Source organism: Rana temporaria, chromosome 12 (assembly GCF_905171775.1).
Source record: "Rana temporaria chromosome 12, aRanTem1.1, whole genome shotgun sequence".
NCBI classification, from domain to species: domain Eukaryota; kingdom Metazoa; phylum Chordata; class Amphibia; order Anura; family Ranidae; genus Rana; species Rana temporaria.
Genome location: NC_053500.1, coordinates 128,361,094 through 128,373,163, shown reverse-complemented (window position 1 = coordinate 128,373,163; position 12,070 = coordinate 128,361,094). Strand labels below are relative to the sequence as shown.

The window sequence follows — 12,070 nt, the reverse complement described above, 5'->3', positions numbered from 1 at the left end:
TAATGTCGCAGTCACGAAAAGAAAAAAAAAAACGCTTATCGCCGCCATTAGTAGTAAAAAAAATATTAATAAAAATTCCATAAAACTATCTCCTATTTTGTAAACGCTATAAATTTTGCGCAAACCAATCAATAAACCCTTATTGCTTTTATTTTATTTTTTTTTACCAAAAATATGTAGCAGAATACGTATCGGCCTAAACTGAGGGAAAAAAAGTTATTTTTATATCTTTTTGGGCATATTTATTATAGCAAAAAGTAAAAAACATTGAATTTTGTTCAATTGTCGCTCTATTTTTGTTAGCGCAAAAAATAAAAACCGCAGAGGTGATCAAATACCACCAAAAGAAAGCTATTTGTGGGAAAAAAAGGACGCCAATTTTGTTTGGGAGCCACGTTGCACGACCGCGCAATTGTCAGTTAAAGCGACGCAGTCCCCGAATCGCAAAAAAGGGGCAAGGTCATTAACCTGCATAATGGTCCGGGTCTTAAGTGGTTAATCATGGTTGCTATTCAGGTTAAGATAAATAACCCATTGCTCCTTGCATGTGAATTCCCCTTTATACAGCAATGTACAAAAGGTATATAAAGATGCAGTAATCTGCCAACATGTATTTGTGTTCTGTTGGTTCCCCCCCCCCCCCTCCCCCCCATAATGAAGATAGGTCTTCAGCCAGTGTGATACTGTCGCCATACTTTGACAGCCACCCTTCCTCCCCCAATAAGTCTAATCTGCGCTTAGTAACCCCTCCTGCGGCTCCCGCGTGCCGGTATTTTCTACCCAGCAATAACCTAATTGTGTCTGGATTAGATTGGAGTAACCTGCATTTGCCAAATGTATTTAAATCCCTGTCGCCAGCGGCACAAATGGATCCGCATCCCAGCGTTGCTTGATGTGAAATTCTTCATGGCTGCCAAGGGGAATAATATACGATCGGGATTGTGGAGTTAATAATACCGTTCTCTTCCACCCTTTATCTGCTCGGGTAATAGAAGCAGTAAGACTCATTGAAACATTTTAATCCTCATTAACAGAAAGCTCTATAATTAGAAAATGAACCTTCGAGATGGGGGGGATGGGAGAAGGTTGTGTTACGTCCTATACCTTCATAGCAACTGTCCCAGTGCCCCAGATCTAGAGTAATGGAATCTGCTCACTAACATGCTACAATGAAGAATAATACTTATTTTAGAATCTTGGGGCCAGATTCATGTAGAAATCCGGCGGCGTAACGTATCCCATTTACGTTACACCGCCGCAAGTTTTCAGCGTAAGTGCTTGATTCACAAAGCACTTGCCTGTAAACTTGCGGCGGCGTAGCGTAAAGCCGTCCGGCGCAAGCCCGCCTAATTCAAATGGGGCGTGTATCATTTAAATTAGGCGCGTTCCCGTGCCGAACGTACTGCACATGCTCAGTTTTGAAATTTCCCGCCGTGCTTTGCGCGAAATGGACGAATGTTTTGAACGGCGACGTGCGTTACGTACTTTCGAATTCCCGGACGACTTGCACAAAAAAAAAAATTTGGAAATTCGGCACGGGAACGACGGCCATACTTTAACATGGGCTGTCTAATTTTACACCACCTAAATAGCAATCGCAACTTTACGACGGGAAAAGCCGACTAGTGACGACGTTGGAGAATGCGACGAACGCGCGTACCTTCGTGGATCGCCGTAAACGGCTAATTAGCATACCTGATGCGGAAAACGACGCAAACTCCACCCAGCGGGCGCCGAAGTATTGCATCCTAAGATTCGAAGGCGTACGAAGCCGTACGCCTGTCGGATCTTAGCCAAATGCTGTTGTATCTTTGTTTGTGAATTCAAAATAAAGATACGACGCGGCAAATTTGAAAGTACCCCGGAGTATCAGGAGATACTCCGGCGTACTTTTTCTGTGAATCTGGCCCTTACACTTTCCAATACATACCTGTGCCACATCCTGCTAAATATAGGTGTAACAATTCAGAAATCTGACAACATAGCTGATGGGAGTACAATTTCAACAGCGTGACTAATAAATTACTGTTGCTTAAAGTGGTTGTTAAACCCCTTATATACAGGTGCAAAAAAAATAGAATCTCAGCAAACTGTTACACCTGACATTTTAACAGGGGTGTGTAGACTTTCCACTGTAAGTATGATTCGGGGGGGACTCCATACTACAGGGGTCTCCAAACTTTTCAAACAAAGGGCCAGTTTACAGTCCTTAAGACTTTATAAGGGCTGAATTGTGAACAGCCAGGGTAAAAAATGTCCTGGGCCTGGCATCAGTTAGAATAAATATGGCCTTGGGGTTGGTGGTGGTCAATAGGAGGGGGAGTAGTGCCCCTATTAGTAGAAGGAATAGTATCTCATCATTGGAAGAAATAGTGCTCCAATGATTGTGTCAGTGGGAGGAATAGTGGCTCATATTATAGTTAGGAATAGTGACACAGGGGCCGGATGAAGGCTAGCAAAGGGCCAACGCTGGCCCTTGGACCGCAGTTTGGAGACCCCTGCCATACTACTTTTAACTATTGAGCGGTTTCAAGAAATGATTTCTTCTCTCTTTTATGGTAATAGATTATTAAGAACCCTGCTTTCTTTAGGTTTTCATGAATTTTATTTTGCATTCTTTGCAGGAAGGAGGAGAGTCGTGGGTCAGAGACTCAGAGCGCAAGAGCAGCTGCTGGAAGGAGGTCAGTTTGTAGCCCATATATAAAGATTATAGCAATGTGATAAGTTGTGTAACCATAAAATGTCCATCCACAAATGGAAGCCTCCCCAAGGGAATTAGCAGTAAAATCCAGCAGGAGCCACAGAGTATAAAAGAGCTGAGAGGCACCTTTAAGTGTAGCAATATGGTTACATTTAATTAAGATATAACATTTAGCAACTCACATGGTCGAGGATTAAAAGAGGCACATCTAAGTATGCAGGGATCCGTGGTAAAACTGTCTGCAATCGTGACCAGGAAGACTACCCTGCAGTAGAGCGATTTAAGTGCTCGTGGAAGGGATGACGTCAATGGCTGTGAGGTTGTTGGTCTATGTGGACATCTTTACCCCAGATGCCTGCATACTTTGATGTGCCTGTTTTAATCATCAACCATGTGAGTTTCTAAATGTTGTACCTTCATTAACCACTTAAGACCCGGACCATTATGCAGCCTAAAGACCTGGCCACTTTTTGCGATTCGGCACCTCGTCGCTTTAACTGACAATTGCGCGGTCGTGCGATGTGGCTCCCAAAAAAATTTGACGTCCTTTTTTCCCCCACAAGTAGAGCTTTCTTTTGGTGGTATTTGATCACCTCTTCGGTTTTAATTTTTTGCGCTATAAACAAAAATAGAACGACAATTTTTTAAAAAAAATGCAACTTTTTTACTTTTTGCTATAATAAATATCTCCCAAAAATATATAAAAAAAAATAGTTTTTCCTCAGTTTAGGCCAATACGTATTCTTCTATATATTTTTGGTAAAAAAAAAATTGCAATAAGCGTTTATTGATTGGTTTGCGCAAAATTTATAGCGTTTACAAAATAGGGGATAGTTTTATTGCATTTTTATTATTCTTTTTTTTTTTTTTACTACTAATGGCGGCGATCAGCGTTTTTTTTTTTTTCGTGACTGCGACATGGCGGACACGTCGGCCATTTTTGACAAATTTTTGGGACCATTGTCATTTTCACAGCGGAAAGTGCTATAAAAATGCACCGATTACTGTAAAAATTACACCGGCAGTGAAGGGGTTAACCAGAAGGGGGCGCTGTAGGGGTTAAGTGTGTACTAAGGGAGTGTTCTTACTGTGGGGGGGCGTGGCTGTGCGTGTGACGTCACTGATCGTCGTTCCCCAACACAGGGAACAGACGATCAGTGACAGCCACACTAGAAAGAACAGGGAAGGTTTGTTTATACTTACCTCTCCCTGTTCTTCCTTTCTGTGACCCGATCGCGGGACACCGGCGGCAATGGGGTCCGCTGTTCCCGCGGGGACGGTCACGAAGGAGAGGACCGGGTCGCAAGCGCGATGCGCGACCCACGGCTGAGCTCTTAAAGGGGACAAACATGTACGCCCTTGTGCCCAGCCGTGCGGCGGTCCTTAAGTGGTTAATACCTTCATTAAATTTAACCATATCGCTACATTTGGAGGCACCTCTCTCCTCTTTTATACGCAGTTGTGACATGACGTTACTCTTTTATCAAATATAGTGAAAAGGACTACAGCGCTACGAACAAATAATCTCAAAGAAACCACGCAAAAAATAACTAAATAATACAGCAGCAATCAAAAAACGGTGAACTAAACCAAATGATAAATGAATAAATACTGATGCGCTCGTATTAACTCATGTGCAATGTGAATCGTACATATACAATCAAGCAAAAAACCTGGTGAAGAAACTCTTAATATATGCAAGTAGATCATGAAAAAGTCCTGATCATTGAATCAGTCAGTCTGCAGTGATCCTTCCCTAATTGCCAAGCTCTCACATCAATGTGATCAGGTTACAACAGGGATCCTCAAACTACGGCCCTCCAGCTGTGGTGGAACTACACATCCCATGAGGCATTGTAACACACTGACATTCACAGACATGACCAGGCATGATGAGAATTGTAGTTCCTGAACAACTGGAGGGCCGAAGTTTGAAGACCCATGGGTTACAACAACCTCCAGCAGCGATCAGATGTTTCCAGTTTCATTCAGTCACATGCAAAAGAGGAGGAAAGGAAACATAGCGCAATATTGTACCATATAGATGTGGATAAAGGCTGCACTTAGTGCACTCACGTATCCTCGCTTATGTTATAGACAGGGTATGTTGCCGCTCAGTTTAAGTGGACTCCTCACTCGGGATAGACATCAGATGGTCCGTCACTGTAGGCTCCTCCCCCACGAGTATCGTCACTTGTCACGTGACTTAATCATGGGTATTCTACCTATATTATATCAAGACATTGTTTGTATATCAAGTCAAAATGTATTTTAAAAAATGTGCTCGTCTTGCAAAACGCTCTCAAACCAAGGTTTTATTGTATCAGATTTGGGTGGACCAACCCAAACTGAATGGTATCAAAGCAGCCAGCCAGTTTCAAGCCTAATCTAGAAAACAATATTTTTCGATTAACCCCTTAACACCCGCCGCACGACTATTTACGTCCGCAAAATGGCACGGACAGGCAGATGGGCTTATATATACGTCCTTGCCTTCTAGCGGGTGGGGGGTCCGATCGCGACCCCCTCCGCTGCGGGCGGATTTCCTCGGGGAGCGATCCGGGACGACGGCGCGGCTATTCGTTTATAGCCGCTCCCCGGAGCTGAAGAACGGGGAGAGCCGTGTGTAAACACGGCTTCCCCGTGCTTCACTGTGTCTCCCTTTTTATAAGGGAGACTCGATCGATGACGTCAGTCCTACAGCCACACCGCCCTACAGTTGTAAACACACACTAGGTGAACCCTAACTCCTACAGCGCCCCCTGTGGTTAACTCCCAAACTGCAACTGTCATTTTCACAATAAACAATGCAATTTAAATGCATTTTTTGCTGTAAAAATGACAATAGTCCCAAAAATGTGTCAGAAGTGTCCGCCATAATGTCGCAGTCACGAAAAAAATCGCTGATCGCCGCCAATAGTAGTAAAAAAAAAATAATGAATAAAAATGCAATAAAACTATCCCCTATTTTGTAAACACTATAAATTTTGCGCAAACCAATCGATAAACGCTTATTGCGATATTTTTTTACCAAAAATAGGTAGAAGAATACGTATCGGCCTAAACTGAGGAGAAAACATTTTTTAGATATGTTTTTGGGGGATATTTATTATAGCAAAAACTAAAAAATATTGCATTTTTTTCAAAATTGTCGCTCTATTTTTGTTTATAGCGCAAAAAATAAAAACCGCAGAGGTGATCAAATACCACCAAAAGAAAGCTCTATTTGTGGGGAAAAAAGGACGCCAATTTTGTTTGGGAGCCACGTCGCACGACCGCGCAATTGTCTGTTAAAGCGACGCAGTGCCGAATCGCAAAACCTGGCCTGGGCATTTAGCTGCAAAATGGTCCGGGGCTTAAGTGGTTAACATCTAAATCCCATTGCAATTCTTTGTGACTTGCTTTTGATGAGAAGTGTCTGACTTTGAAACCTTTCATATGTGGTGGTGAGCTGTCATGGACTAGCAGAGGAATGTGGTAGGATCTCGTTGACACACATGTTCCTTACAGTAACTCTATACAACCTTCAGCTGCCACCCTAGTCGGTATAATAAACCTATATCCTCATCTGTGGGGTGATCCAGTAAAGGTTTTGTAATGCTGTGTTCTGTATTCCCGCTCAGCCCACACTACAAGGCAACACAAAGCCATATCTATCCCTCTTATTATCTAGACATGTTTCTTTGATCTGCTAAGCTTTGCGTTATGAATATTTATAAATGGATTTTTTTTCTTAGGCGCTCAATGACAAGATGCAGGATAAAGATATTGACTGTGACATGGATGCTAATGGGACAATTTTAAAAAGGTGAGGTTTAATTTCTTGCCTATATTATAAGTAAATGTCAAATCCTCGTATTTTTATACTTGATATTTAAAAGGGGGAAAAAAAATTAACACTTTGTACTAGGGGTGCAACGGATCAAAAAACTCACGGATCGGATCGATCCTCGGATCAGGAGTCACGGATCGGATCATTTTCGGATCAGTAAAAAAAAAAAAAACACAAGACAAACAAAAATTTTGTCTTTTTACATTTTTATTAATATTTTTTTTTTTACTACTAATGGCGGCGATCAGCAATTTTTTTTGTGACCGCGACATTATGGCGGACACATCGGACAATTTTGGGACCATTACAGTGGGAAAAATGGCAATTACAGTGTTACTGTTTTACTAGTGTGGGGGCAATGTTGGCTATGGCTATTATTAATAGTCATAGCCAACATTGCCCCCACACTAGTAAAACAGTAACACTGTAATTGTCATTTTTGCCACTGTAATAATAGTCAAAGCCAACATTGCCCCCACACTAGTAAACAGTAACACTGTGTGTATAGCCATTGTGGGGGCAATGTTGGCTATGACTATTATTACAGTGGCAAAAATGGTAATTACAGTGTTACTGTTTTACTAGACCGAGTACATCAGTACAGTGAGTTGGCTAATGGATATTAAGCCATTAGCCAACTCACTGTACTGATGTACTCGGTCCGTCTCCAGGTTACATGCAGAGTCAGCGGCGCAGCGCGCTCTTGCAAATTATAAAAAAATCCACGAGCAGAGGGAGGGGTGATGACGTCAATCTTCCTCTTCTCTGTTCCACCACTAGCGTTCCTGGCTCCTTCTCTTCTCCGAGTATCCCCATAGCCAGCCGCTTGGTATGGGAGACACTCGTGTGTGCTTGCTCTTGTGCCACGCTCTGTTTGTCTCATTTCCGCCCCTTTCTCATTGGCTGTGATTGACAGCAGTTGGAGCCAATGGCTCCTTCTGCTGTTTCTCAGCCAATGAGGAGGCAGAGACTCGGTAGAGCAGTCGCTCTCTTACACATCGCTGGTTCGCTATCAGGCTCTGGTAGGTATAAGGGGGGCTGCATACTGCATAGGTCCATATAGTGAACTTGGTGTTGAGTTATTCACGTTAAGGGCATCACAGGGGACAAGGGGGCACTCTTTATGTCTAAGACCTGTGAAAATTTGGAATTTACTCACTCAAGAGGTGGTTCTGGCCAGCTCAGTAGATTGTTTTAAAAAAACGTCTGGATTCTTTCCTAAATGTTCATAATATAACTGGATACTAATATCTATAGGTGAAGTGAATATCCGATTGCCTCTCGGGGGATCAGGAAGGAATTTTTTCCCCTGGTGTAGCAAATTGGATCATGCTTTGCTGGGGTTTTTCACCTTCCTCTGGATCAACTGTGGGTATAAGATTGTATATATGGGATTGTATGATTATTTTTTTTATTTGTTGAACTAGATGGACTTGTGTCTTTTTGTAACCTGACTAACTGTGTAACCATGAACGTTTTTAACCTTTATGCATAGAATAGCCTTTACAACCACTTTAACATTAAAATCTAAGAGCCCCGGTTTTATCTGCAAGTATGGGGCTCCCATAGTGACTTTTAGATCTCTACCATCTCACAAACCGGTGGACAAGAGCAGAGGCTCCCCTATTAAAATGTGGGTTGGGGGTGATGTACATAGTGTTTTCTGGCCCACAGGAGTAGGTTTGATTGAATTAAAAAGGTTTATTAAAACAATATGGCCCAAGAGAAGATGCTAAGGTTTTTTTTTTGTTTTTTAACACAATGAGGGGTTCCTACAGCATACTGTAAAGTTGTGGGTTAAAACTCCCTTCAGCAGGGCTGTCTTAATGAGAGAGAGGGCACACCTGGGCACTGCATGGGGGCCCCTGCCCTTTCCCCAAAGCAGCTGGTCCTTGAGCCCGGGCTGCACCGAAATTGGGGCTGCCACTCTACACCTCAGATATCCCCCCAGCACTCTGACCCCTCTACATCCCAGATATCCCCCCAGCACTCTGACCCCTCTACACCCCAGATATCCCCTCCCCCCCCAGCACTCTGATCCCTCTACACCCCAGATTCCCCCCCCCCCCAGCACTCTGACCCCTCTACACCCCAGATATCCCCTCCCCCCCAGCACTCTGATCCCTCTACACCCCAGATTCCCCCCCCCCCCCCAGCACTCTGATCCCTCTACACCCCAGATATCCCCCCCAGCGTTCTGACCCCTCTACACCCCAGATATCCCCCCAGCGCTCTGACCCCTCTACACCCCAGATATCCCCCCAGCGTTCTGACCCCTCTACACCCCAGATATCCCCCCAGCGTTCTGACCCCTCTACACCCCAGATATCCCCTCCCCCCAGCACTCTGATCCCTCTACACCCCAGATATCCCCCCCAGCGTTCTGACCCCTCTACACCCCACATATCCCCCCAGCACTCTGACCCCTCTACACCCCAGATATCCCCTCCCCCCCAGCACTCTGATCCCTCTACACCCCAGATTCCCCCCCCCCCCCCCCCAGCACTCTGATCCCTCTACACCCCAGATATCCCCCCCAGCGTTCTGACCCCTCTACACCCCAGATATCCCCCCAGCGTTCTGACCCCTCTACACCCCAGATATCCCCCCAGCGTTCTGACCCCTCTACACCCCACATATCCCCCCAGCACTCTGACCCCTCTACACCCCAGATATCTTCCCCCAGCGCTCTGACCTCTCTACACCCTAGATATCCCCTACCTACTTGATTTCTGTTTACCTGCACTGTCGCCATTGTAGGGGCTCCAGAGCATTACTTTGCCCAGGGGCCCATGATGCTATCTGCCCTTCAGAGGTTATTTTGGCCATCTGTATCCCATTGGGGAGATTTCCCTTCATATCTTGTCTAGAAAACACAGCAGGGCGTGAGAAGAAATCTTTCCAAAGGGTTGGACGTCCTTGGACAGCTATTGGAACAGGTCTCGCTGCATGATATCCCCTCTTCATGTTGTGGGTACAGCTCACTTTATATCCCGGTGACCGCTCTCACCCCTCACTTTATCTAAATTAAAAATAAAAATGGGTTTGGATAAAATCTTCATATGTAGGAGTGTATATATAAATCGCCAGAAACTAGTACCCTTCATGGGTTTAATTGGCAAATCATTGCAACCCCCAGAATTCTTCCACGATCTTGCAGGCTTACATTGAGATCAGGTTGCATTTGGATACCACTGTCTCCCTCTCTTTTGTATTGCTTTACTGAATAAATCTGTAAATGTTTTAGATTTCTTTTCTATTTTGTATTTACATCACTCTTTATTGTTTCATGCAGAACAAAGTCTGTTTCATCCATCTCAGAGTTTGAGAGTTTGCTGGACAGTTCTCCTTATCTGCCTGGAAATTCGCCCTCTAATGAGAAGAGCAACGGAATGAATGGAGTTGTGGACTCCCAACACCTGGCCAATGGTTCCATAGATCCAGACATTGGCCAGAAAGGCTGCCCTTACATGCACGACAAGTCCTTGTCTGAGCACTTGGCCAACGACAAGCTGGAACTCTCTTCTTGGGATTACACCTCGCATAAGACTAGGAAGAGTGGAGAGCCAGGTCAAAAGCAAATACAGAGAAGCTACACTGCCCCAGACAGAACAGGAATTAGGATTTATTATAGTCCGCCCATAGCGCGCAAACTAGATGTTCCTTTGGTTCGCAAAAAAGAAGAAAGAATTATGGTAGAACCAGGATTCCTTTTTACCATGGCAAAGCCTAAAGAAACAGAAGATTCAGAATGCATTTCTGGAAGTTCTTACAACCAGTGGTTGTGCAACTTCTCCAAAAAGCAGAGGGATCTACTGGACAAAGACGGCACCAAGGACCCTTCTTCTGTTTCTGCCTTCCCATCTCCATTGGGCGATTTAGAGATCTCAGGGAACATGAGTGATGATATGAAAGAGATCACTAACTGCGTTAGGCAAGCCATCCGCTCTAGCTCCCTGGAAAGAAAGACCAAATGCACGTCCAGCCAGACTCTTTCCAGCATAGGTGTCCAAACGGTCCGAATGGTTAACGTTGGTCTTCAAACTGATCTCCCCAGGACAAGCCTGCATGCAAAAAGTTGGTCACCAAGAAGCTCTTCTCTACTGTCGGCAAAGACCAAGCATATATCAACATCATTGGATAAGGTCCACTCTCGGATTGAGCGGCCTTGTTGCTCTCCCAAGTATGGCTCTCCCAAGCTCCAAAGGAGGTCATTGTCAAAACTAGACAATTCTAAAGATCGAAGCCTGTGGAACCTTCATCAAAACAAACCAAATGGCTCTGCCTGGGCCAGGTCTACGACCACTCGAGACAGCCCCGTCCTAACCAACCACTATGATGGTTCATCTAGCCTGTTCAATGTAGTGGATCATGCTGGAAGCACTGAGTCCCTGTGTAAACCGAGTTTGACCGAGGGCAGAAATAAACTAGAGGCCTCAAAGTACGGGATCGTTCAGGAATTCTTCAGGAATGTATGTGGCCGTTCAGCTCCGGCTTCTAGTACAGGCGCCGAAAAGAAAGAGGTGGAGGACGGTACCAAAAGGCCTGACAACCATGAGCATTGTTCATCTGCCATGTGCCATCCATCTCACAACGTTTCTAAACTGCTGAGCAAAAGAACCAGCCTAGGGAATAAAGATGGCGGCTCCAAGGACTCTGATATCACTTCAACCTCAGCAACCGAAGTAAGTTTGATGAATAGCTGCTTAAAATAACTGCACGTTATGCTACCTTTTTGCCACAATTCATGCTGCCAGGACCTTGACAGGTAAGGTAATTGGCCCAGAAAAAGTAGCCAGAGAAACTAGCATTTTTAACCACTTAAGGACCCCTTCACGCCGATATACATCGGCAGAATGGCACGGCTGGGCACATCAACATATATATACGTTGTCCTTTAAGCCCAGCCCTGGGGTCGCGGCGCGTGCCCGCAACCAGGTCCGAAGCTCCGGGACTCGCGGACCTGATCGCCGCTGGAGTCCCGCGATCAGTCCCTGGAGCTGAAGAACGGGGACAGCTGTGTGTAAACACAGCTTCCCCGTTCTTCACTGTGGCGGCGCCATCGATCGTGTGATCCCTTTTATAGGGGGACACAATCGATGACGTCACACCTACAGCCACACCCCCCTACAGTTGTAAACACACTTCAGGTCACACATAACCCCATCAGCGCCCCCTGTGGTTAACTCCCAAACTGCAATTGTCATTTTCACAATAAACAATGCATTTTAAATTCATTTTTTGCTGTGAAAATGATAATGGTCCCAAAAATGTGTCAAAATTGTCCGAAGTGTCCGCCATAATGTCGCAGTCACGAAAAAAATCGCTGATCGCCGCCATTAGTAGTAAAAAAAATAAATAAATTAAAATGCAATAAAACTATCCCCTATTTTGTAAACGCTATAAATTTTGCACAAACTCATAAACGCTTATTGCGATTTTTTTTACCAAAAATATGTAGAAGAATACGTATCGGCCTAAACTGAGGGAAAAAAATGTTTTTATATATTTTTGGGGAATATTTATTATAGCAAAAA

General features: G+C 44.5%; 1 protein-coding gene across 4 annotated transcripts in view; it reads left to right on the top strand.

The window, feature by feature from the left end:
• SOGA1 (suppressor of glucose, autophagy associated 1) overlaps nucleotides 1–12,070 on the top strand; it is a 145,806-nt gene that overhangs the window by 129,420 nt on the left and 4,316 nt on the right. For all 4 annotated transcript variants that reach the window (XM_040330661.1, XM_040330658.1, XM_040330657.1 and 1 more), the window contains 3 exons: nucleotides 2,625–2,681; nucleotides 6,439–6,509; nucleotides 9,829–11,218. In XM_040330661.1, the coding sequence (XP_040186595.1) occupies nucleotides 2,625–2,681; nucleotides 6,439–6,509; nucleotides 9,829–11,218 (1,518 nt within the window). The remainder of the gene's footprint in view (nucleotides 1–2,624; nucleotides 2,682–6,438; nucleotides 6,510–9,828; nucleotides 11,219–12,070) is intronic.